Source organism: Rutilus rutilus, assembly GCF_951802725.1.
Source record: "Rutilus rutilus genome assembly, chromosome: 25".
In the NCBI taxonomy this organism is placed as follows: domain Eukaryota; kingdom Metazoa; phylum Chordata; class Actinopteri; order Cypriniformes; family Leuciscidae; genus Rutilus; species Rutilus rutilus.
The window spans coordinates 1,170,544-1,195,828 of NC_140229.1; the positions used below are offsets into that span (position 1 = coordinate 1,170,544).

The 25,285-nt window shown below is 38.7% G+C and overlaps 1 protein-coding gene across 2 annotated transcripts in view; it reads right to left on the bottom strand.

The window, feature by feature from the left end:
* The window catches only part of rfx3 (regulatory factor X, 3 (influences HLA class II expression)), a 38,701-nt gene that overhangs the window by 11,737 nt on the left and 1,679 nt on the right, over window positions 1–25,285 (bottom strand). The window contains exons 2-7 of one of the 2 annotated variants that reach the window (XM_084400040.1): window positions 14,581–14,687; window positions 10,598–10,689; window positions 6,818–7,085; window positions 3,961–4,035; window positions 1,642–1,823; window positions 605–724 (exon numbers count right to left, since the gene is read on the bottom strand). In XM_084400040.1, coding sequence (XP_084256166.1) covers window positions 605–724; window positions 1,642–1,823; window positions 3,961–4,035; window positions 6,818–7,085; window positions 10,598–10,689; window positions 14,581–14,682 — 839 coding nt within the window. In that variant the 5' untranslated portion in view covers window positions 14,683–14,687. The remainder of the gene's footprint in view (window positions 1–604; window positions 725–1,641; window positions 1,824–3,960; window positions 4,036–6,817; window positions 7,086–10,597; window positions 10,690–14,580; window positions 14,688–25,285) is intronic. The other variant, XM_084400041.1, reaches the window with a different exon arrangement.

Below are 25,285 nucleotides of genomic sequence, written 5' to 3' on the forward strand. Positions count from 1 at the left end.
ATTTCTGATCAAATAAATGCATTATTCCAAACTTTTGGGCTTTAGTGTATCAAAGTCCCCCTTGTGGTGTAAATCCAGCTCTTAATGTTGTTTAGTGTATCAAAGTCCCCCTTGTGGTGTAAATCCAGCTCTTAATGTTGTTTATGTGTCTATGTGGTGTTTTTAATCTGCTTTAAGACAAAGCATGTGTAAGTTCATAAGTCGACACCATTGCTGAGTATTTCCTCCTTAAAACTGCAGTGAACCAAAGACAGTCTCAAACACACGCTTTGAAATCGCTGGTGTTTCTGACGTCACAAACTACCTTGTAACCAATCAGATCAACGTGTGATCGTCAACCAGTGGATCTCTGAGCTGAGTGAGTGAGTGGAGGCGGGGCTCATTTGCATATTCATAGAACCGTGTATACTAAATGAGGCGAGGGTGTCGAGTTACATTCAAGATATTTTAAGGCATGAAGACATTTTGTTCAAGGAAAAAAGATTTAAATATGTCATTTTGGTGATCAAAGGTGAGTTTTAAGGGATGCAGTGATTGACTACAGGGGGACTTTAACTGAAATAAACAGCAGAAACTGCACATGCTCGACGGAGACGACACTAACCTCTGCTTCTGCTGGACGGGCTGCTGTCTCAGCGCCATGTACTGCATGTCCTCCTGCAACCGGTTCAGAGGAGAGTCCGGTTTCACACGGATCCCGTAATAATGATACTTCGAGTTCCCTCTAAACTCAAGAAGAGAAAACAAGACGGCATGTGTTGATTAGGGCCGGGTATCGATTCAGATGGTCCAATTTGAGTCGATTTCGACTCACAAGCTCTCAATTCGATTCGACTCAATGAATATAGATTTAATACAAATCCTATATTTATAAAAAACAACAGTGAACATAAGTGGTTAACTGATAAAAAGAATTTAAGAGCCACAAACCTGCATATGAAACTTTTTATTTTAGGTACATTAAAACCCAAATCAATATTTCAAATGCGTACAGTGAATGGACAGGATTTTGATGCAAGATGAAAAATGTATGCGGAAAATTGGACAAGTCAGAATAGTGGCATGCCTGTGATTGTCATAAAGGCTTTAATAATCGTTCTCGCTATTACCGCCACAACGCGCTCGTCGCGCTAAACACTGGCGAACGAGTTCACAACATTCTTTTACAGTCGTATTCTCATAATGATATTACGCAGATTTGTGCACTGAACTATATCTTCCTTTTCGAAGTGATTCCAATAATATCAAGTAATTCAAAACCATCATGATGAACGGATCGCATCTGAAGAGTCTCCGCTGAAGGAAATAAAAAAAAATTTTTAGCGGCTTTAATATATCAGACAAATTTCCTTATCGGATCGATAAAGATAGCATTAAAAATGACCATTTATCGGCTGATATGGATATGTGGTCGATATATCGTGCATCTCTAACTGTCATATACCGTGACATCTGTATAATTTAGAAAAATACCGTGATATGGATTTTTGGTCATGCCGTCCAGCACTAGTAGATAAATAAATATAAAAAAGAAAAAAACGATTCGTGGCCTTTGAGAATAAATTTTGAATCGACCACATTCTGTGAAGTGTGTGTTCTCTGCCCAGCGCTAGTGTTGATGAGGAGAGCTGGAGCTGTTACCGGGTTCCCAGGCGCCGGGTCCGCAGGCCCATGAAGATGGAGCGGATGAGCTTCCCGAAGGACGCGGCGTTGACCGGGTCCAGCTTCTGCTCCTGACAGTGGCGCAGGTAGTGGTTGTACAGGGTGGATCGGGGCAGACTCACGCCCTCGGCCGTCTCGTAGTTATCCAGCAGCCACTGCAGCTGTGAACAACACCGCTAAACGCGTCACATACACTCACTTTACACTTCCCTAATCAAACTGCATCTCGTGTTTCTACGGAAGGTTTTGGAAGGACGTGATCTATCCCGGTGTGTTTAACTGGTGCGTGACCTATAACCTCAGAACAAATCACTGAACATCTTGCAATATTTCACATAAAAGTCCATTCATGAAAAAAATTACAAAAACAAACTTTACACTAAAATAGAACTTGCATAACCTAATAAATACAGTGCCATTTAAAAAGTCTGAGTCTGAAAATCTGGAAATAGACATTTTTAAGATTGTTTTTTTTGCATCGAATTTAAAGAATGCAAAGAAATGTGAAGTAATGAGTGTCATTGATCATGTGACTGTTTTAAACGGCACAGTATAACGGCCCGTTCACACCAAGAACGATGACGATAACGAAACATTAGTGTCTAGGATCACCAGAGGCTCCATTATACGATATTAGCATGATTTTTTAAGCCATTATATAATATTATTGTGATTTTATTTATTTATTTATTTATTTTTAAATTTGCAATAAAATATATTGATATTTTACCCTTTTTTCAAACTGCAAATGTCCCCAAAGGGAAACTGTCCACATGTGTTTTATCTAATAAGATCAAGTTCTCGGTGTTCACTTTACATCTGCATATCCATCTCCTTTGTCACTTCCTTTTCAATATTTTCAATAGAAATTACAGTTGTCAAATACAAACGTTTCAACACTCAATTCTATGCATTTAATTTTATAATACATAAGCAGTTTTCCACAAAGAAAAGAAAAGCCATAATGAACAATTTAAGGTGACACTATCACTCTCCTTTTCACTTATGTACAATTATATACAGTGCAATGCATAAGTTTAGACACCCATGCTAAAGTTGACTAAAAAGAGGAATAAAAAATCATCTTTTGGAAATTGAACTTAATGCCTTAATTTAAAAAATTAGGAAAAATCCAACCTTTAAGGACACCAATTTTCTTTGTGAATGAATAATGTATCGTAAATAAATAAATGTTCTTCCTTAAAATACAGGGTGCATAAGTTTGGACACCCCTATGTTAAATTCCCATAGAGGCAGGCAGATTTTTATTTTTAAGTATTTTTTTTTATTTTTTTGTTTAGGATACTATGCATCCTGATAAAGTTCCCTTGGCCTTTGGAATTAAAATAGCCCCACATCATCACATAGCCTTCACCATACCTAGAGATTGTCATGGTTTTATTTCAGTTAGCCTAAAAGCTGGTTTGATTTGCATTGAGAGATGATCTTATGGAAAGTACCCCATGCCAATCTCTAGGTATGGTGAAGGCTATGTGATGATGTGGGGCTATTTTAATTCCAAAGGCCAAGGGAACTTTATCAGGATGCATAGTATCCTAAACAAAAAAATAAATAAAAATACTTAAAAATAAAAATCTGCCTGCCTCTATGGGAATTTAACATAGGGGTGTCCAAACTTATGCACCCTGTATTTTAAGGAAGAACATTTATTTATTTACGATACATTATTCATTCACAAAGAAAATTGGTGTCCTTAAAGGTTGGATTTTTCCTAATTTTTTAAATTAAGGCATTAAGTTCAATTTCCAAAAGATGATTTTTTTATTCCTCTTTTTAGTCAACTTTAGCATGGGTGTATTCACTTATGCATAGCACTGTAATTATGTCTATATATGTTAAACTAACAATATATAGTTAATATATTGTTTTAGGAAAATGCACAAATTTGCAATTAACAGATGCTTAAATGTGTATAACTTGGATGTTAGATGGAGTTATTTTGATTGTGAAATAGCCTATAACGTTTGCTTTCAGATGAAAATCATCGTCTGTCGCATTAAATGCTGGAGCTCGTTAAAGCAGGATGGATTCTGATTGGCTGTCGGTGTTTTTATCATTCCTCAAAGTTCTGAAAGTGACTCCAGTGATCTCTCTGTTGCTATCGTTATGCCGTGGACTTGCGTTATCATTAATCTCCGTGGTGTGAACGACCTTAAGAAAGAAAGTGTGAGAGAGAGAGAGAGAGCGAGTAACCCGTGGAGACGGAGAAAAGCGTAAAGTACCGAAGCAGAACGCTAGGAGACGTGCAAAGCCAAGCTGTGCGTGTTTGCAACTTACATGGCTGTTGAGCAGCGAACTTCTCTGACTGGATAAACCTTCAGACTTTTGGAGCGTCTCAATCGCCATTTCAATCTGATAGACCAAAGAGCAAAAGAATAAAGGAGAACAAAACAAAAAGAGGGGAAATCAAATGAAGGCAGTAGCGAAAGAGCTGCACTGAAACCAGAGATGAGCAGCAGAAACAGACCCGACTAAAGCATCCCAGCCACCAACACACACACACACACAGTCCTCATGATCCAGCTTCTGGAAACCTTCACTCAGAGTCAGAACTGAACATCTAAGCAACATTAAACTGATAATGAAGTCTTCATATACAAACTTAGAAATTAAAGGTGTAATTCACTGCTGGCAACATTAAAAGCTGCAGTGAAAACTGTGGAGGCTCGTCTCCGCCACTGAATAACACATTTTACAAGATAATTGCGACTTTTTATCTCACAATTCTGACCTTATATCTTGCAATTGTGAGATTAAAAAGTTGCAATTATCTTGTAAAATGTGTTATTCAGTGGCGGAGACGAGCCTCCACAGACATCGGTGCTTCACGATTACAGACAAAGGGCTGTGAAGCTCCCAAAAAGGTTGGAGAACCTCAACACCCATAATGCACTGGGCCTGATCCGGCTGTCTGTGAGCGGGGATACAAAAATACAGAAGTTTTTATAAACTAAATGTTCATTTACATACTGTAACAATATAAAGGTGGTTGACAACATTAATGAAGCAATATAACTTATAACATCCTATAATAAAGAAATCTAGGCCTAGATGTGCAGCGGCTCTGTGCCGAACCCTACATAGGGAATATTTTAAGACATCACATGATGCTCAAACATGCTGCGTTGGTTTGGACCAATCACAAGGCAGCACTGCTTTATTTAAACTCGTGCTTTTAATGCTGAAAACGATCAGTATTTGTGCATGCGTGTTGCTCTCCACTTTATCTGTAATGTAGGAGCTTTAACAGCTTCCAGTTATTTTAGCCGTACAAAAACAGTCCGTTATGCTGTAAACTGGCATTTGCTCTCATATTTTAATATTTATATTGTAAACACACTGGTTTGTAGTGTAAATAGTTTTACTGTTTACTGAACTAAAAACGCTGCTTTACAGCAGAACTTGAATGTGTGTCATATTTAATGAAGTTTGCATTATGTTCCCGTTTATTACAGTGAAGCTGCTTAGAAACAATCAGTCCTGAATTAAGCGCAGTAGAGATGAACATGACTTCCCCAGCTGATGACTCTGAGCTCACGCACGCTCACTGAAATAGCTTACTTTCACATATAAAAACATAAGGTAAAAAAAAGAACCCATTATCACATAAAATGTTAATTTACTTTGATTGGTAACAGCTTTGTATAATTATTCAGATTGACAATTCATTTGAATGAATGATTTAAATTGAAGTATTTGGTTCAAAAGTGTGTTTTAGGCTCTTTATTTATCTTTGAAACTGGCTTTAATTAGCACACGCACATCTCTGATTAACCCTTGTGTTTAACCCTCAGATTTACCACAGAAATATGATCGTTCTTTTAAAAACAGCTTCTAAATCTCTCATGATGCAACTATTGGGTTCCATCTTTTCGTCAGCTTGTTATCTTTCAGCTAGCGCAGGTTTCTGCATCTCGCCTCGTGGATCTGAGCTCAAGTTCACCTCAAAACAACTTAATCTGAATAAAAATTTTTTTTTTTAAATTAAATATGAAATAATGTGGTATTAAATAAATGTGAGTTGAAAAACGTTTTAATAATAAATAAACGTTTTAATTTGAATAATAATAAAAATATTTAAATTAATCAATAATCAAGTCTAACTGTTGGGGGGGAAATTATTTCACACATTTATAATATAAATTTTCTACAATATAAATTGGTTCTTTGTAAAAGAGAATAAATGGCTGCCTTTTCATGAGCTCAGATCAATGAGAGCTACAATCAATCAATCAATCAGTTCCAAAAATCTATTAAATCTCGCCTTAAAACTCACCGATTTAAACCGGCCTTTTAATGACGGCACATTCATCGAGTCTGTATTTTATATCTTCCAGTGTCTTACTGTAAATCATAGTATTGTTTGTTTAATATTGTTCTCCAAGATGACATTGGTGTTACGTTTGGATGATATAAATAAAATTTACTATTATTATTATTATTATTATTATTATTATTTGTATAAATACAAAACCGGTGCTAATTGAAAGAAAACAAGTTGACTTAGTATTAACTATCATTTTCGGGAAAAAGCAAATCCTCTCCGGGTGAAATAACTGGAAGACAGCATGAGGGCTACAGGGACCCACAAATCCTCATCCTCACCCATCATGTTCCAGAACTGTATGAGTTTCTTGTGCTGAACGCAAAACAAGATCTTTTGAAGAATGTTGGCAACCAAACAGTTTAATTTCCCATCGACTTCCACAGTATTTGTGTATCTATCCTACGGAGGTCAGCGGGGTCAGCAACTGTTTGATTATGTTGATGTTCAACACGAGACAGGAACTCGTACAGATGTGGACCAGCTTGAGGTCGCGCCAGTAAATGAAGATTGGTGTGTGCCTGTCCCTTTAAGAGCAGTGTTGGGGAAGTTACTTTTAAAAGTAATGCATTACAACATTGCGTTACTCCCCAAAAAAGTAACCAATTGCGTTACTTAGTTACTTTTTATGAAAAGAAATGCGTTACATGAATTTTCTGTTACTTTTTCTCACCTAAATTCTGAAGTTTTCATTCGTTCTGAGGAATACTGATGTTTTGTTGTGAATTGAAAAAGTAATGCGTTACTTTACTAGTTACTTGAAAAGGTAATCTGATTACGTGTACTGAGAGCGATGTGATTGGTGCTCACCGTGGCGGGGGAGGCTCTGGTGGTCTGAGCCGCGGAGTGAGGGGCGGAGCCATCCATGGAGTTTCCTCCAATCAGATAAGCTCCAGAGCTGCTGATGATCTGGCCTCCTGATAGGCCCATTCCCAGAGCGCCGTTCCCGTTCCCGTTGTTAGCCATGCTGTGATTGGTCACCACCGCGCTCACCTGACCCGAGCTGCCCTGCGTGTCGAAGTAGTTCCCGCCGCTGTTCTGGTTGTACAGCTGCGGTTCTGAATATGAATACGTCCGTCTGCCAATAAAACAAGAACATGTGCTGCTTTTTACACTCTCATTGGCAAATCATTGGCTGCCCTTAACCTCCCCTAAAGGAGCTTTACACCGTGTGCTAACCGGACGCGACGACGCGCGATAAAAGGTTCTTCTCCATGTTAATCAGTGTTTGTGCTAACCGGCCGCGACGGCGACACGCGACGATTCTATTTTAGAAACGGTTTCTATTTTTCTGAGACGTCGCGCTGGAACAACAAACACAAAGTGTGGCGATGATAATCTCAGGCACTGGTTATGTGCTTTATTTAATGTTAAAAGCGTGTCATGTGACTCTGAACATCATCTAGTGCTCCAGCTTTGTGGCTGTAAAAGCAACCGTGGATAATTCACCTCAGATCTTCAAATTAAACACATGGAAACAAGAACGTTCAAACTGTGGACAAACAAGTGTATTCTTTGACAAAGATTGTTTTAGTAACTCAGTACGTATTTTTAATAATGTTTAAATGGTGTAATATTTGTGAATTTGATTATGTAGCTGCTTATCCATTTTTCAAGATTACTCTCTAGTGCCGCGAGACTCCGCCCACACGATGTTCTGATTGGCTGACTCCTCCCACACGATGTTCTGATTGGCTGTGGGTTTTGATTGATTTTGACGCATCTCGTAGTCGCGCCGCTTCTGGTGTGGACAGACAAACTGCTTGTCGCTGGAATCGCATCGCGTCTGGTTAGGAGACGGTGTCACACCGCGCGCTGTCTCAGAGCAGGAAATATTTTAAAGTTTAAATGTTCAGTTATTTGAATTGCTGCCGTCTGGTAAACGTTTTAGGTCCATCAAATCGCGGACCAATAAACTCAAGAACAGTTTCTACCCCAGCACCATACAGGGGTTGAACACTGCCAGCTCACACACACACACACACACACACACACACACACACACTCATAAACTGAGAAATGCACTTATCTGAGGGGGCATGTTATATCTCATTATATGAAAGCTGAATAAATAAGCTTTCCACTGATGTGTGGTTTGTTAGTATAGGACAATATTTGGCCGAGATACAACTATATGTAAATCTGGAATCTGAGGGAGCAAAAGAATCGAAACATTTAGAAAATCTCCTTTAAAGTTGTTCATTTAAGTTCGCGATTGTGCTGCATCCACTCACACAAATATATATATATATTTTTTATATATATTTACGGTAGGAAATGTACTAAATATCTTCATGAAAATGATCTTTACTTCATATCCTAATGATTTTTGGCATAAAAGAAAAATCTATAATTTTGACCCATACACTGTATTGTTGGCTATTGCCACAGATATACCCGTGCGACTCGAGACTGGGTTTGTGGTCCAGGGACACACATAAGGTGAACAACACCCCCTATATATCTCAGTGTGTCTATGTTTACACTATTCACATTTGGTGAATTGATAACTGTGTGCAGTATCATGCAGTGCAACATGTGACCGTTCGCCTGGCTTGCACTGGTTTTGTGTGTATTGTTTTTGCGTTGTATTGATTATGGCATATTGTTTATTGACGTATTGGACTGTATATTGGCTATTATCGTATTGTTTCTTTAAAATTCTACTTAAATTGTATTTATTTAAATGAGATGTGTAGTCAGCACAGTTACATGTATTGCTCCAGTTTCGCTGTACCTTCGTATAGTGACAGAAGAATCTTGAATGATTTCTGCCATGTTCATCTTTATATCGGCGTGCACGCTTTTCTTTAATTGACTCGAGAAACATAATAAGTCGTGTTTTGATGAGTTCCCATCCTTTCATCTTCAGGTGAGAGTGCTGTTTCCATGGATACAGAAATCACCAAAGCATAACTGTTTTATGGAGAACATTGCTTTTGATTGCCATTCTGATGCGTGCTCTCTCCGTTCGGCTGATGACGTTATTTATAATAGCCAATTTAAAAGATCTTGGCTTCTTGCGGAGCGAATGTCTAAATATGAAGGAGAGAGCAGAAGCACTTCAGGTGTTTTCATCGCCACTTGTTGATACTTGTGGTCATTTTCAGACGACTGAACACCATCGAGTCTCAGTGACGCACAGCTCGCCTCTAAACACAACAGCCCGTCATGACCGTCGAGTGCATGAAGTGTTCGACACCCCACACTTCATTTTTTGGGTTAATTAAGAGCATTTAAACGCACTTACTCTATTAGGAGTGAACACACTAATCACACTATTATACTGCAAAACATCATAGAATAATGCATAAGTTTGCACACCTTGTATCTTTATGGTTATTGTTGAGAACGGGCCTTTATTTTGCACCATTTTGATGTGTGTGCGTTAAAGGGAAATTTTATTTCACCCAAAAATGAAAAATCTGTCATTTATTCACCCTCATGTCGTTCCAAACTAGTATGACTAGTAAGATAGAGTAATGGTAACCAAACAGTTCCATTTCCCATTGAAAAAACAAACAATGGAAGTCAATGGGAATGAAACCAGATCATATAATGCCCTTCTCACCTCTGAAAGGTCATTACATTTCATCTGGATTTTCCCGCTCTGTGGTTTTTACAGTGACGTTTCCGATTGAAATACATTGATTAGTGTGAGTGATGAACAGCGTCATGTTAACCGTTTCAAGATGGCGGACGTGTCGAATGTGGAATCTATTTATGAAACTTTTTTTTATTTTTTTAAATATCATCTTTTGTGATCTACAGAAGACAGAAGTGCATACAGGTTTTGAATGACATGAGGGTGAGTAAATTATGACAGAATTTTCATTTTTAAGTGCACTATCCCTTTAAGGCACATGTTTAAAGGGGTGGTTGATTATGATTTGACTTTTCTAGCTTTAGTTAGTGTGTAATGTTGCTGTTTGAGCATAAACAACATCTGCAAAGTTACGACGCTCAAAGCAAAGGGAGATATTTGCTTTTAAATAATTCACTTTTTAAGGACTACAACAAACGGCTGGTAGAGACTACACCACATTACTCCCGGTGGCATCACCAACCCTAGAATTTACATAAACCCCGCCCCCTGAACACGATTTATAGATTATCAAGACAGAATATGCTAATCAATGACTAGAAGATAACTACACATAAGCTACATAAATTCATCAACTAACCATTCAGAAATGTCCTGTTGCTTCTACATGTTGTCACTTCTTCTTGAATCTCTCCATCATTGTCTGACTCCGGTTTGAACATAAAAGGCTAAAAGTTTTTTACATTTTCAGTGCATGTCTGTGTGATGTAAAATGACACCAGCTCTTTGAGCTCCGCCCCCTGCGCCGGGAGCAGCAGCTCATTTGCATTTAAAGGGACACACACAAAAACGGTGTGTTTTTGCTCACCCTCAAAAAGTGACGACTTTAACATGCTATATAAAAATATCTGTGGGGTATTTTGAGCTAAACCTTCACACACACACTCTGGGGACATCAGAGACTTATTTTACATCTTGTGAATAGGGCATTATACCACCGCTTTAAAGTCCTATGTGAGAACATGTGTTTGAGATGAAACACTCACATGGTTCCATTGGTGTAAACGCTGTTGTTCTCCTCCTGGACGTACTGCACCTGTGCCTGATACACATGCTGGACCTGTTGAACAGTCTGCGCCTGAAACACACCATCGCCTCTCAATAAACACTCAGGAAGACAGAAGTAAGTGTGTTCAGTAGCAGCTCAGTGATGGACCCTTTCACATGTCCATGCGTCTCAGAAGCAGAAGATGTTAGATACAATTTTATAGTGCAAAAGGAAAAAAAATACATTATAGTGTTTCTATTGCTTTCCAAAAGAGGAAAAATGGATATCGATTACGATAGTCAGAAGAGAGAAAGATGTCAAGTTTGATCTCAGACATTAGAAGCAAGAGTTCGCTGCATCTTAGTGCCAAGGTAAGAAAACACCAAATATAATGTTATAAATGTACATAAAATCTTAAAAAATGAAAATATAAAAAACATTGCTAGTCTTACATGTTATTAACTGTTGAAACGCCACAGTCGTGAAAAAGAGTCCATAAACTGTCAGAAGAATTGAACATTTGAATTCTGTCATCATTTACTGGCCATAATGTTGTTTCAAACCTGTATGAGTTTCTTTCTACTGCCGAACACTCGTCAACTGTTTGATTACCAACATCCTTCACTCTCTTCTTTTGTGTTCGGCAGTAGAAAGAAACTCATACAGGTTTGAAACAACATTATGGCCAGTAAATGATGACAGAATTTACATTTTTGGGTGAACTTTCCCTTAAGACTGGCCAGTTGATTCAATAAAAACATAGATTGGTGTGATCTGAATGCGTCTGATTTCCCCTTGACTCACTGCAGTGTGTGTGTGTGTGTGTGTGTGTCACCTGCTGAGACGCCCCCTGCTGGCTGCTGACTGCACAGGTACACTGGTCTGGAGTGAGTATGTGTGAGTGTGTGTGTGTCACCTGCTGAGACGCCCCCTGCTGACTGCAGGCTGCACAGGTACGCTGGTCTGGTGTGTGTGTGTGTGTACTTGTACAGCTATCTTTGTGAGGACCAGTTTTCGACCATTGGAGTGAGGACAAAGAGAGTAAAGGACATTTTGGCCGGTCCTCACTTTCTGAGAGCCTTTAAAGGCCTGTTTGAGGGTCAAGACTTGGTTTTAGACAGTGGTGGAGGAAGTACTGAATCTCAGTACTTAAGTAAAAGTACAAATAACCAGAGACATATTTACTTTAGTAAAAGTAGAAGTACCACAATGAAAACCCTACTTAAGTAAAAAGTACCTGATTTTAAATGTACTTTAAGTATTAAAAGTAAAAGTACTTGCATAACAATTTATTCTCTTAATGTCTATATTCTAATAATTAGGGCTGTAACAATATGCAATATGAATCCGAAATCGCTACACTCACATCCACGAACCTGTGTCTCGGTGTGAGAAGGCAGAATCGCGACACACCCCTTATTTGAAGTTAACATTATACAATACGTAGACCTACACCACAAAACTAGTTGAGGATAAATTCTTTAATATTGGGCAATTCCAGCGTTATAAACGGGACATTTGCAGTCAAAACCTGAAATATAAATTCTCAGAAAATGCATTTAATATTATATTGAAACTGTTTATATATCCATACTCCCTTAATAAAGGAGTCCAGGCATTAGAAAAATATCAGTCTACACATGCGTTTTATATTTAATATGAGGGAAATAGCCTTGGCTACACATGCGTTACGGGACACAAAAAATGTTTAACTTTTAGGTGGCAAAATATTTTTTAGTAATTCTGTGAATTACACTGCGCAAACCAAAAGTAATACTACCCACCGGATGAAGAAGGGTTGGCTCTCCACAGAACATAAAATATTCATTTTATTTTATTTTTCGTGTTCCCATTTATGAGGAAAAAACAATGTTACGCATGTGAGCGCTCTGAAAGGGGCACTAAAGACTGCTTTAAAACTTTCACAGAGACCTCAAACAGAAAGCACAAAGCCTTTTTTTAAAGTGAATTTCGTTTTGTATTAATTGTATCTTAATTTTAATCAATGTTTCATCAACCAATTGTCTGGATTTAATAAATAAGAAGTAAATATAGCAGACAATAAATAATCACGACACGGGGGAGCTTGTGAACTGGAGCTTGTCTCATAAATGAATCGAAACTCAGCGTATAAGGTAGCCTACTTCCCTCACAGTAGAGGTCTTCACGGGTCCAAAAATTCGTGCCCGAACCCGAAAGAGACCCGTAATGTGCTAAACCGAACCGACCCGGACCCGTCTATTATTTCAAAAGCTGGACCCGGACCCGTGCAGATCCGAGAAATGCCTAACCGGACCCGACCTGGACCCGTCTATTATTTGAAAGCTGGACCCGAAACCGCCGGGAAGACACAGACCCGACTGGACCCGATTGTCATATATTCCACCTTAAACTGCTATTACAAGTCAATAAACCTGTTGCGAAAAATACAACTTTTTGTCTTACCTAATTTAAGGAGCCATGGAAGCGTAGTAGTCTCCTCTCCCTTCCTTGTAGCAGCTAACGTTAACGTTACCTGACTGGCTGTGATCATGCATTACAATCCTCCGACAAGAAAGTTATTCATGTTATTCCTCTAGTTATTCCAAGTCCAAGCTTAATCCACTCATTATTTCAGCTTCAAAAGTCCACTTGATGTCACGGTGACGGATGACAAATGCAACTTGCACATGTAACATACATTCTGACTCGAGTTAACTCGCATAATAACTTTGACTGTTTGCCCTTTTGAACTAACGTTATAATAACGATTGCTCGTTCAGTGCCATGGCCGCTGACGTTATTTATTTGCTATCATCTCCGTGCTCTCTTCTCTGCATCGAGTCTGAATCTGACCACTAAAACTTTAAGATTAAACAAGACTGTTAATTTATATTGTAAAATCTAAAGCGCGGTTTGGCGGTCCCTCACTGAAACTCTGCTGGTTGCCATAGAAACATGACACGCGCTTGAGACTGCACATGCACGCTAGCTGGATCAACCTAAAATATGCTTTTTAACGCAATTTATTTTGAGTGTCCTAATTTTACAAGTTGCAAGTTACAAAAAAACACAAGCAGTGTCTAATCACGGCCGGGTTTTCTCCGAGTCTGATCTAATGACTCCGATCGCACGGGTATTACACATGTTAAACAGACCCGGGACCCGAAGTAATAAATTCGGACCCGACCCGGACCCGGCTGATAATTTAAAATATAGACCCGAACCCGTACGGGTCCCGGGTCGGGTCCCGGGTCGACGGGTCTCGGGTTCACTGTGAAGACCTCTACCTCACAGACCTGATAAATATATCTATAGACAGCTTGAAATGTCTACTTTTGAACAGAACAATTCAAAACGAAAGAAAACAGACTGTTCTCTGCTTATGTCATCCGTATGAAATGTGCATTTCTCTCTGGCACGTTCACTACTGCGAAGATCGTGAGTCAGCATCGTCAACTTCATCTGTGCAGCCGACACTGACACAGAAAACACTTGTTTATTAATAAACAATTAATGTCTCCTTGTTATATTTTACATATTCATTCATTACTTTTGCCGGTTCTTTGTGACAGCTTTTAGGTGCTTTATTGGCAGCGCCACCATGAACGCTTCACCACCGAAAACATGGAGATTTTTTTCAATCCCTGTTTTGGCAGGGGAAAACTGATCAGAAAATGTAACAAAACGTTGTAGAAATGTAGTGGAGTAGAAAGTATAATAATTGCTGCAAAAAGTAACAAAGTAAAAGTCAAAAGTATGCACTATTGATTCTACTTAAGTAAAGTACAGATACGTGAAAAATGTACTTAAGTAAAGTAACAAAGTATTTGTACGTCGTTACATTCTACCACTGGTTTCAGGGATAAGGTTATAATGAGGTTAAGGGTCGGTTAGGCACTTAGTTGTGATGGGTGAGGTTAGGGTAAGCGGCTAGAGATTGCATTGTCAATGAATGTCCTCATAAAGATAGATGTAAGTGTGTGTGTGTGTGTGTGTCACCTGCTGAGACGCCCCCTGCTGGCCGCTGACTGCAGGCTGCACAGGTACGCTGGTCTGGAGTGTGTTGGACGAGGAGTCAGCGCCGGCCTCGGGGGTCTGCATGGCGCCTGAGGAACACACACAATCACATCATTAACACTCTCCGAAACAACACAATTCACACACTGCAGGACAGTGTGGCTTTATATGAGGCTTGCTACAACAGTTGGTGTAACCGGTGTGTTTCAGAAGCAACACCGGTTACATCACCTGCCCACCGCGGCAGACACTACAATTAAAAACTGAAGGTCTCTGCTTAATAAGATGCGAGTCGAGCGAGAGTCTCAGCACAGATCAGCAGCAGGAGTCAGAGTTCAGCACGAGAGTGAGGAGCTGAAGATGATGGAGGAATATTTGGTGTCAAAGCGAAATGTAAAATCGCCTATTTAAGTGTATTTGTCATTTTACTGATTTGTTGTTGTGTTTTTCATTAAGAATAATATGCTAATGAACTCACCATTCAAGCAATCCGCCCCAGAACTGGTGCTGTTGGCACTGTATTACCGGCGATGTCACACGTCGATTAACCGGTGGGAAAATATCCTCAGTCACATCCCTACTTTATATAGTTGTTTTTTCTTTTTCATTTTAGTTAAAGTTTGTACTAAACAAGGCAGATTAGCGTGAGAGCGCAATTCCAAAACAGCGGCGATGGGATTGGAGAGTTCTGCTTGTGATCTACTGACGACACGCAGATTAATGAACACAAACGCAGTCAGATCATCTCTATAATGACCAATGCAATCTACCAGGAAGCGTCTGGTTTAAGACGTGTGTTTTTTTGGGGGGAGTAAATAATGGCGCAAACACCAGCACACTGACGAGCGCAAACTTTAGTACATCACCTTGCGTGATTCATTTAAAAACTCTCCTCCCATTAATGCTGCGTCTGAAAGGGAAACTCCTACATATGCACTAATGTCGGCAGCAGAAATAACCCTGATAACGCCTCTTCAGCGCTAATGTTTCACTGCGTGTCTTTAGTGAATCCTGACAGTAGTTATTTAACGGCAAGAGAGGGTTTGCGCTGGCACAAGCGGTTAGTAAATCTGACACTTGGTATTTGTTTCCATGATTAATGTTGAGTTTTTGTATACATGTCTATAGTTTCCATTTATTTTAGTACATAAACTACATTTAAAATGAGCTCAAATCAAATACGTTTTTTAGTTTCAATTTTATTTGTATTTTTTTATAGTTTTATTTCAGTTACTTAAAGTAACAAATGTTTTAATTGTTTTTGTTTCAGCTAACACTGTGATGCACCAGTGTCATTTTAGTTTAATATTTTGAAGTACCTTTATATATTTTTAGTTGGGTTAATTTAGTTTAATTTTTACTCATTCCGTTTTGTGCTTTTTGTCATTTTATTTTCTGTCTTTTTTAAATATTGCTATTTAGGTTTAATTTATTTTAATTTCGGTTTTACTTTGTATTTATGTCCAGTTAGTAGTTATAGAGCTTCAACTTAAACTTTCAGGTTGGTTTAATTTAAAGGGATAATTCACCCCAAAATGAAAACTAACTCCTCATTTACTCACCCTGGTGTTGTAATAATGCTGTATGCCCTTCTTTCGATTATGGGCCACAAAAGGAGTTTGCATGTTTTTTTAAATGTCCTGCCGTAAGGCTGTATGACGCAGGCGTAGCGTAAAGCCAAGGTGAGAATTGACGAACGCAGTGGCTACAGCAAAACAAAACGCTGGACACAAGTTAGAAAAGTCTAAAGGCCCGTTCACACCAAGGACGATAACAATAACGATAAAGATAAAGATATAGCCTAGTGCTAAAAATCGTTCTCAATATTAAAGAATCACCACAACTATAACGAAAACGATATCGAGAAATGATGAGCCCCTAATTTAAGAGCGACAGACGACATTGTGGAGAAGGTAATCGCCGAGGTCCAGGTAAACCCAGCACTGTTTGACAAGTCGAGCCGCTTCTCAAAAACATGGATCTGGAAAACCGTCATTCACACCGTCTGAATAAATGTAGGAGTTTTACCTCAGGTGTCCAGCGCTCGTTCCCACAACACTGTCTCTCTTCCTCTGAAGTTGCGGTGGAAAGACTAGGTGTTGTCTTACTCCACTATATTGACTCCGTCAGATAAATTCTCTACGTCAGAAAACTTTAAAAACTTGGTGTGGACGCAAATATAGTTATAGTTCTTGGTGTGAACGGCCTTCAAAAAGAGAAGTTTTAAAGAAAAATGTCTGAGGATTTGGATATAAGAGAAGAGGATCGGGTCAGAGGTCACCCTACCGCTAGAACTCGACTCAAACCCATGGCTTCTCTTCAGGAGGCCTTTATTAACCCGCTGGAGGCGTATGGATTACCTTTTATGATGGATGGATGTGCTTTTTGGAGGTTAAAAAACACAGGCACTATTTAATGCCATTATAAAGCTTGGAAGAGGCAGGATATAACTTAATACAACTCTGATTGTGTTCGTATGAAAGAGGAAAGTCATAGACAGTACATACACCTTAGGATGGCTTGAGGAATAATTTGCATTATTACTTTAAAGGGGTGGTTGATTATGATTTGAATTTTCTAACTTTAGTTAGTGTGTAATGTTGCTGTTTGATCATAAACAACATCTGCAAAGTTATGACGCTCAAAGCTCAAAGCAAAGGGAGAGATTTGCTTTTACAGAAATCACTTTTTAAGGACTACAACAAACGGCTGGTAGAGACTACACCACATTACTCCCGGGTTAGTGACATCACTAACCCTAAAATTTACATAAACCCCGCCCCCAGAACACGATTTATGCTACAGAATATGCTAATCAATGACTAGAAGATAACTACACATAAGCTACATAAACTCTTCAACTAACCATTCAGAAATGTCCTGTTGCTTCTACATGTTGTCACTTCTTCTTGAGTCTCTCCATCATTGTCTGACTCCGGTTTGAACATAAAAGGCTAAAAGTTTTAGAAATGTTCAGTGTGTGTCTGTGTGAGGTAAAATGACTCAAGCTGTTGAAGCTCCGCCCCCTGTGCCGGGAGCAGCAGCTCATTTGCATTTAAAGGAACAGACACAAAACTGTGTTTTTGCTCACCCTCAAAAAGTGACAATATTAACATGCTATATAAACATATCTGTGGGGTATTTAGAGCTAAAACTTCACACACACACTCTGGGGACATCAGACACTTATTTTACATCTTGTGAAGAGGGCATTATACCACCACTTTAATGCTAGCCGTTTAAGCACTAGTAATGGTGATGCTCGTCTTGGCAAACACTAGTAATAACAACCCTGAGGGTCGTTACCTAAATAAAAAATAATATATATAGTTTTTGTTTTATCAAGCTGGGTCACTTCCAGTCCTCTGCTTCCACAAACACACATCAGTGATGGTGAGGTTATCTGTGTGTTCTGAGCAGGTCAGTGAGTGGAGAACACTGCCCGTACCCAAAGCAATAAATGAAGTTAATATTTAATCGTGTCTGCTGTGAGGAAACCTGTGAACGTTAGCGTGGGTTTGCCTGCTTCTCGCTGCAGATAAACACTGGATCGTATGTTTCCATGATCAGGTCTCTCCAGGTTAATTATCTTTCCCCAGAGTCTCCTGCACCTCCTCTTCTTCTGCTCCTCATTTACCTGAAGGGTTCAGGTGGTGTTGTTCACTTCACCCCCCCCCCAGCCCTAACGTCTGATTACCCAGCATTCCTGACTCGCGCATAATCACGACATTTCCAGCGCACACACACACTGAGTCAACAGACTTCATCCACAACAAACTATTCAGAGACAACGTTTTAACGTTGTGGATCCCCATCAACTGTTGTGTTTTATTAGCATCACCCTTAAAACATGATGCAGCACTATTACTTATTAACTCCTAACTGGGTCAATTTAAGTCTTAATTGATTTTTTTCCCTCACAATCCTTCCTTAAACAGACTTGTATGTTGTCCTTGATCCTCTGGTGTGTCGGTCAAAAATGGAAAAAAACAATTATATTGATATTAAGAAATATTTGATATTTTGTATTTTTAGGGGATTTTATGGTACTAAATTATATTTATGCAGTAGTTATAATCCATTTATTCACTTTTCGAGCGTGAACATGATTCATAATGGTCCTGAAAAATATAGACAAAAATGTGAATATGATATGAAAGATATGAATTTCATCTAGTGGAAACTTTTGGTACTGCGGCCAAACAACATCTCAGATCAAGCTCAAATTTGGAACACCGCTTGTTAAAATAATCACTTTGATTTAGTATCTATCAAAATAGTATTTTTGTGCATTTTTCATAACAATAGATGTAAAATTCTGTAACTTTTTTTTTTAAGTTCACTTTTTTAAATGTATTCACTTCAGCAACACTTGAGAAACTTGTGCTGTCAAGTCTTCAAGATGTACCTCAGTTTAAAGGCCCTTGAAAACACTGTGTCCGAAATTCGCGTCCGAAATTTTCGCACGTTAAAAAATAAATACGACCCCACGTTATATCAGTCACGCTCGTACACTGCCTCCGAAACTTTCGTCCGGCAAAAAAAAAAACGAATCAGGTTCGATTTTCTGCGTTTTCTGCATCCGTAGCAAACATTTTGAATGGTGTTTTGACAATTCAGAGCCACCGAATCACGAAAGCGAAAAAACTCATGCGATAATTTCGGACTCAGTGTGCCTTAAGGGCCTTAAGATGGACGTTTCATTTTCAGCTCTATGCTCAAAGGAATAAATGGAATAACTACTGCATAAATATAATTTAATAGCATTAAATTCCCTAAAAATACAAAATATTAAATAAAAAACATGATCAAAATATAATACAGAGAACATTAATTTCAATGAATAAAAAATAGGTAATTTCTGACCGCCACACGAAGAGCACCAGAGGGTTAAACATGCCAGAGCCGACATGAGAATATTGCTTCAGAATACATCATATTTCCAACATAAAAAATCTAGTTTTTTCCAGACAATCAACTTTTGTACTGACTGATCTACTGAAGCACACGACCAGGCTTGATGTCCAACCCTGATAGTGAATGAATACATAAATACTATTATAAATGCAAATGATTACCTGCAACTGTGGAATGCAAAAAATAATAATAATAATTGTTTACTTAAGCACAGTAAATAAATATTATGGTAAATGCAAATAATCACATGCAACTAACCAACTGCATAATTAGCATAGTGAAATAAATAGATACATTTAATTGGTCCAGCCAAACTCCAGTATTTCAGCACACTTGACGGACGTTTATGGTCTATCTATGAAACATGTGACATGTCCTCATCCGAACCCAAACAGTGAAAGTAAATGCATTAAATACAGGTTTCACTCGTGACAAGTTCATCAACAGCCGTGTGTTTTGCACAGTAAATGAATGACCATCTCAGACAACTAACAAGAAAATTCTCCACCTCAGACTTTTATGATGTTAATAATCTTGTGTAGAAGTCCTGATAAACTGCTCCTGATGTCCGCTGTAAAGCCCCGGCTGACGTGTATTGTGTGGCCTAACCCCACCTGCTCCCTGTGGTGGTGAATAAACAGGCACCTGTCTGAACACCCCTCCACCCCCCCAGCTGACTTCACCTCCGCTCATTCATGCGCTCCCCTGTGGCCCACTTAACCCACAGCAAACGCACACTCACGGCTGAAGGGGAACAAAGGCCCAGCGCTGCCTCTCCCCCACGAGTCAGGGGTCAAATGTGCCTTTAGACCACCGTACACGTGTATATATTGCTTTATTTGTGATGATAACGCAGTGAAACATGCATATCCTGGGCTTTTAATCTCGATTAGGTGCATTAGGAGGCGTGTTTTACTTTGAATTTGTGTTTATGCTATTGTTGTATCATTTGGTTTATGTATTAAATACACTTTATTTTAAGGTGTCATCATTACAGTGTAATTATATATTTAAGTACTGAGTAATAATAATTAACTACATGTACTTACTAACGGGTTAGGGTAGGATTAGGTTTTGTTTGAGGGTTAATTGCATGTAATTATGTATAATTTACTGTTATTAGTACAGTAAGTACATGTAACATATGCAACAAGGACACTGTAAAATAAAGTGTTACCCATTAATATTATATTTAAGGTCTTTGTACAGCAATGTTTGGCAGCTGTTGTCGTATTAAATTGTGCTTTATAAAGAAAGAAATTGTGAAACACTATTTTTTTTTAATCAAAGACATTATGAATGCATGCAAAACCAAGAGAACCACAGTATAATATTGCTTTGTAAAATAAAACCTGTATCTGTAGTTTGCCTGTCGGATGTAGTCAGATGAATGCCTGCAGTACGTTTAGTGTTTAGATGGTTTAATTGAGCTTGTAGGGTCATTAAAAACAGCTGGACTGGACACATTTACACACTCAGCTACAACACAACATTACCATTAATGAAATCTCGAGACTTATATTGTAATCGGCTACTGAAAAAACCCATCGTCATATTCCAACAAACACAAAGCCGATCAACAGCAGCACAAATGTACAGAATACAGAAACAATCGAGGTGATTTCAGTAGCGGATGTATATTTAGCCCTGCCAGGGCTGGTTTAGATTAAAAACACACTATAATAAAGCTAAAATAAAGTAGAGTTGATTAGTCTTGATTTAAAACCTGTAGATTCCCCGGAGCTGCATGCGCCCACACACTCGTGAGCCGTGAACCTCGATGGGTTTCGCTTGAGATGAAATGGAAATGAATAATTTACTCAATCAGTATCTCTTAAAGCGATTGGAAAGCAACCGGATACTGTGGACAGGTGGCAGGGCCCCGGTTACACTCCACACCTGACCGTAGATAAGTGGTAACGTGAGCTGATAACTGGGGGTTCTGACATCATGTCCTCTTGGTTTGGCATTAACGGACTACAGTGGGGGGTGGGGGGTGGGGGGTGGGGGGGGAGGGAGAACGACAGAAAATAACACCTAAAGAAACACCTGGAATAACCTGATCGACTTCATTAGTTGGATGGTCTCTGATTGCTTTCAGAGAAGATGCGACACATGTTTCCAATCCTCCTTTAACTAGGGATGCACGATATATCGGTACCGGACGATATATGTTCATTTTTAACGTTATCGTTATCGGCCTGATAAGAAAAATTCTCTGATATATTAAAGCTGATAAATAATGTATTATGTCCTTCAGCTGAGACTCTTCAGATGTTCAACATGATGATTATGAATGGCTTGAAATATGATTGGAATCACTTCAAAAAAGGGAAACCACAGTTCAGTGCAGCATGTGCAGCGCAAGTCCGTCATATCGGCCACAGAACATCATAATTGTGTGTTTGGGACGTGGCTTTTGATGATGAGACTCGTTTTTGTAATCAGGCTCTCAAAATTCATATAACAATGTGGGTTTAGATTTATGGGCCGATATATCGGTTATCGGCTTTCAAGGAAGAATTATCGGTTATCGGTATCAGCCAAAATGTTCATCCCGGTGCATCCCTAACTTTGACTCGCACTGAGATCAGTGTAACTCCAGGATGTCATCAGTTCATCAGGTTGGATGGAGCGCTATCCCATGCTGCCTCTCTCCGGTCTCCTCCAGCACGTGTTCCTCGGCCCGTAATGAAGACGACAGGGGAAGCGAGACGCCACTTCATCTCGCAGAGGACCCTGATGCAACCCTAGGAAACCCTCAGCGGTTAGCTCAGCTGCTGCACTGGATTATGGGAAGATAGGTCACATTTCTGCACCATCGTCAACTTCTGCGCCAGGAGAATACAGACGGACGAGGCTGAAACTGACACGCCGCTTATAAACTAGCAGGAACCGCCGGGTTACGCTGAGCCATTATCTCCAGGACATCAGGAAAAGCTCATTCACAGATCAGCATTTCTAGCATCTCCTGCATTAGCCTATATATTACAGACAGGGTTTGAAGGAAATGAACACCCGCCGAATGCGGGTAAAGATCGACAGTGGCGGGTAACGTGTCAAATCTCTAGCTAACGTGGCGTGCTACTCGTTATATTTACTCTCTTTCCTGAGGAAGTTTGTGTAAGACAAATCTCGAGAGTCATCATGATATATTAAACACAGCGTATAGCGCAGAATCTGCTCATATCTGCTTACTTGAACACACACGTCACTGCGCAACACATAACGGCGCGCTTGTTCATTTGCATTGAAGCAATAGCGAAGATTAAAAGGCATTTGGTGAACAGAAAACACATTGTTATTTTCCTTTCTCCTGTATTAATCTGTGCACCTAAAACACATTTTTGGTGAAAAGGTTGAGGATGATAAAGGAAGGAGATGTTGGATGAATAATAAACTAATGTATAAAATCCCAATTTTATAAACTGTGACGTAGTTAATCTGGTTTATTTCTTCTTCTTTTGGCTAGTAGAAGTTCTGAATGGCTGGTAACTTAAGAATCTAGTGGCCAAACTGGCCAGTGAGTGGAAAAAAGTTCATTTCAAACCTTGATTACAGGATAAATATCTGAGAAACGTGGCAGAGGAGAGAACACAAACTGCTTTTACATATTTTCACAATACAACTTTTAACACACTTTTAAATAATTGTACTTTAGTATATTTTAGAAAAATATACTTGAAGTGAAAAATCTTTTTATTTTTTAAAAGTGTATTTATTTGCACTTTATTAAAAATATATTTTAGGTATATTTTAACTGTGCTGGCAATGATCATTGTAACAATGCACTGAAAGTATACTTTCAAAATACATTATAGTATACAATAGTATTTTGTACAAAGTATAGCTAAGTATTATTTGTCTAATAATGTGCATTTCTTATTGAAGATAAAGTGTTTAGTTTGTGGTATTTGGAATAAGCCAAAGGTTAAATTAATGAGCCCATACTTTTTACTCAAATATATCACACCACGTTAGCCTCGCGGGCAAGTGCGCCGACGTGCTTCAGGAGACCCGAGTTCGAGTCCGGCTTGAGGACCTTTCCTGATCCCGTCCTCTCTCTCTCTCTCTCTCTCACACCTCACTTCCTGTCCAACTACTGCCCTATCCTAACAAAAGGCGAAAACGGCAAAAATATATATTATATATAAAATATATATAAATACACTTATGGTATATTGCTTGTATGTTTCGAAGACACTCGTAATGAATTTGTAATGTACTTGTAACACAAATAAAGTACACTTTAATATCACTAATCAAGCATGTAATTTGTCCCTACACAGGCATATACTTAAATATACTTGAAGTTGTTCCAATTTAGCTCACAAAAGTACACTTAAAGTTATGCTTTACTACAACTTAATTACAACTAAAATATATTTGGTACAAAATTAGCTGTTTCAAAATAGCACACTTCAAGTTAACTAATCATGAACACACTTGAGGTGTACTGGTAATTAGTCTGGCTGCAAGTATACACTTAGCATTTTTATTTTTCACCGAGGTTCCCTCAAAAGTAATGACAATAATTCTAAACCATGTTAATGCTTTTCTAATAAAACAACAAAAGACTGTGTATCGTAGCACATAAGTGCATTTATTCAGCAACCACAATCGCACACATTATAGTCACAAATATCGCAGACGATTACGCTTAACACTTTCCCTGCAGCTGACTGAGTTTTCCATCATTTGAGGCGACGCTTTCCTGACATTGACATAATTGACAATGTTCCTGCTTTCCATCTGTTATACGATAGGGGGCGCTGTTACACATCTTCTGAGAACAGAAGCCGCAGGAACGAGCCATTGCTGACGCACGTTGTAATCTTTGGAGAAAAAAAACTCAATTTTCTCATTTTTTGTTCAAAATATGTTTTTCTGGCTGGAGAGTTTAATAACTGAGAGTAACAGAAATTGCAATCATGTTTGATCAAGTTATACAGCCCTTGTGTGACCCTGGATCACGTCACCAGTCTCGAGTCGCACGGGGATATCTGTGGCAATAGCCAACAATACATTGTATGGGTCAAAATTATAGATTTTACTTTTATACCAAAAATCATTAGGATATTCAGTAAAGATCATGTTCCATGAAGATATTTAGTGCATTTCCTAATATATTAACAAATTATTTGTGTGAGTGAATGCAGCACAATCGCCAACATAAATGAACAACTTTAAAGCAGATTTTCTCAATGTTTAGATTTTTCTGCACCTTCAGATTCCAGATTTTCAATAGTTGTATCTCGACCAAATATTGTCCTATCAAACCATACATCAGTGGAAAGCTTATTTATTCAGCTGTCATATGATGTATAAATCTCAATTAAAAAAAAAAAAGACCCATGTGACTGGTTTTGTGGTCCAGGGTCACATATCGACCAAATATTGTCCTATCCTAACAAACCATACATAAATGAAAAGCTTATTTATTCAGCTTTCAGATTATATATGAATCTCATTTTCAATGTACCCTTGTGACTGGTTTTGTATATAAATACTTCGGCAATATGCTAAGAAGCGCCAAAAAATCTGATTTTGAATCTGAGCCAGCCAACATCCAGTAAGTGACGGTAAACACTAATATGAAGGGCTGAGTTAAAAAATATTGATTTCCCGATTCTCGTTTTGATAATCCGACATTGATTCTTAAATCCCAAGGTTGAACCTGCCATCCAATAATCACAATAAGCTTTGATACTTTTAATATGAAACATTCTCGGCTTTCAAATCCTGTCATTTCATCACTGAATTCGGTCAG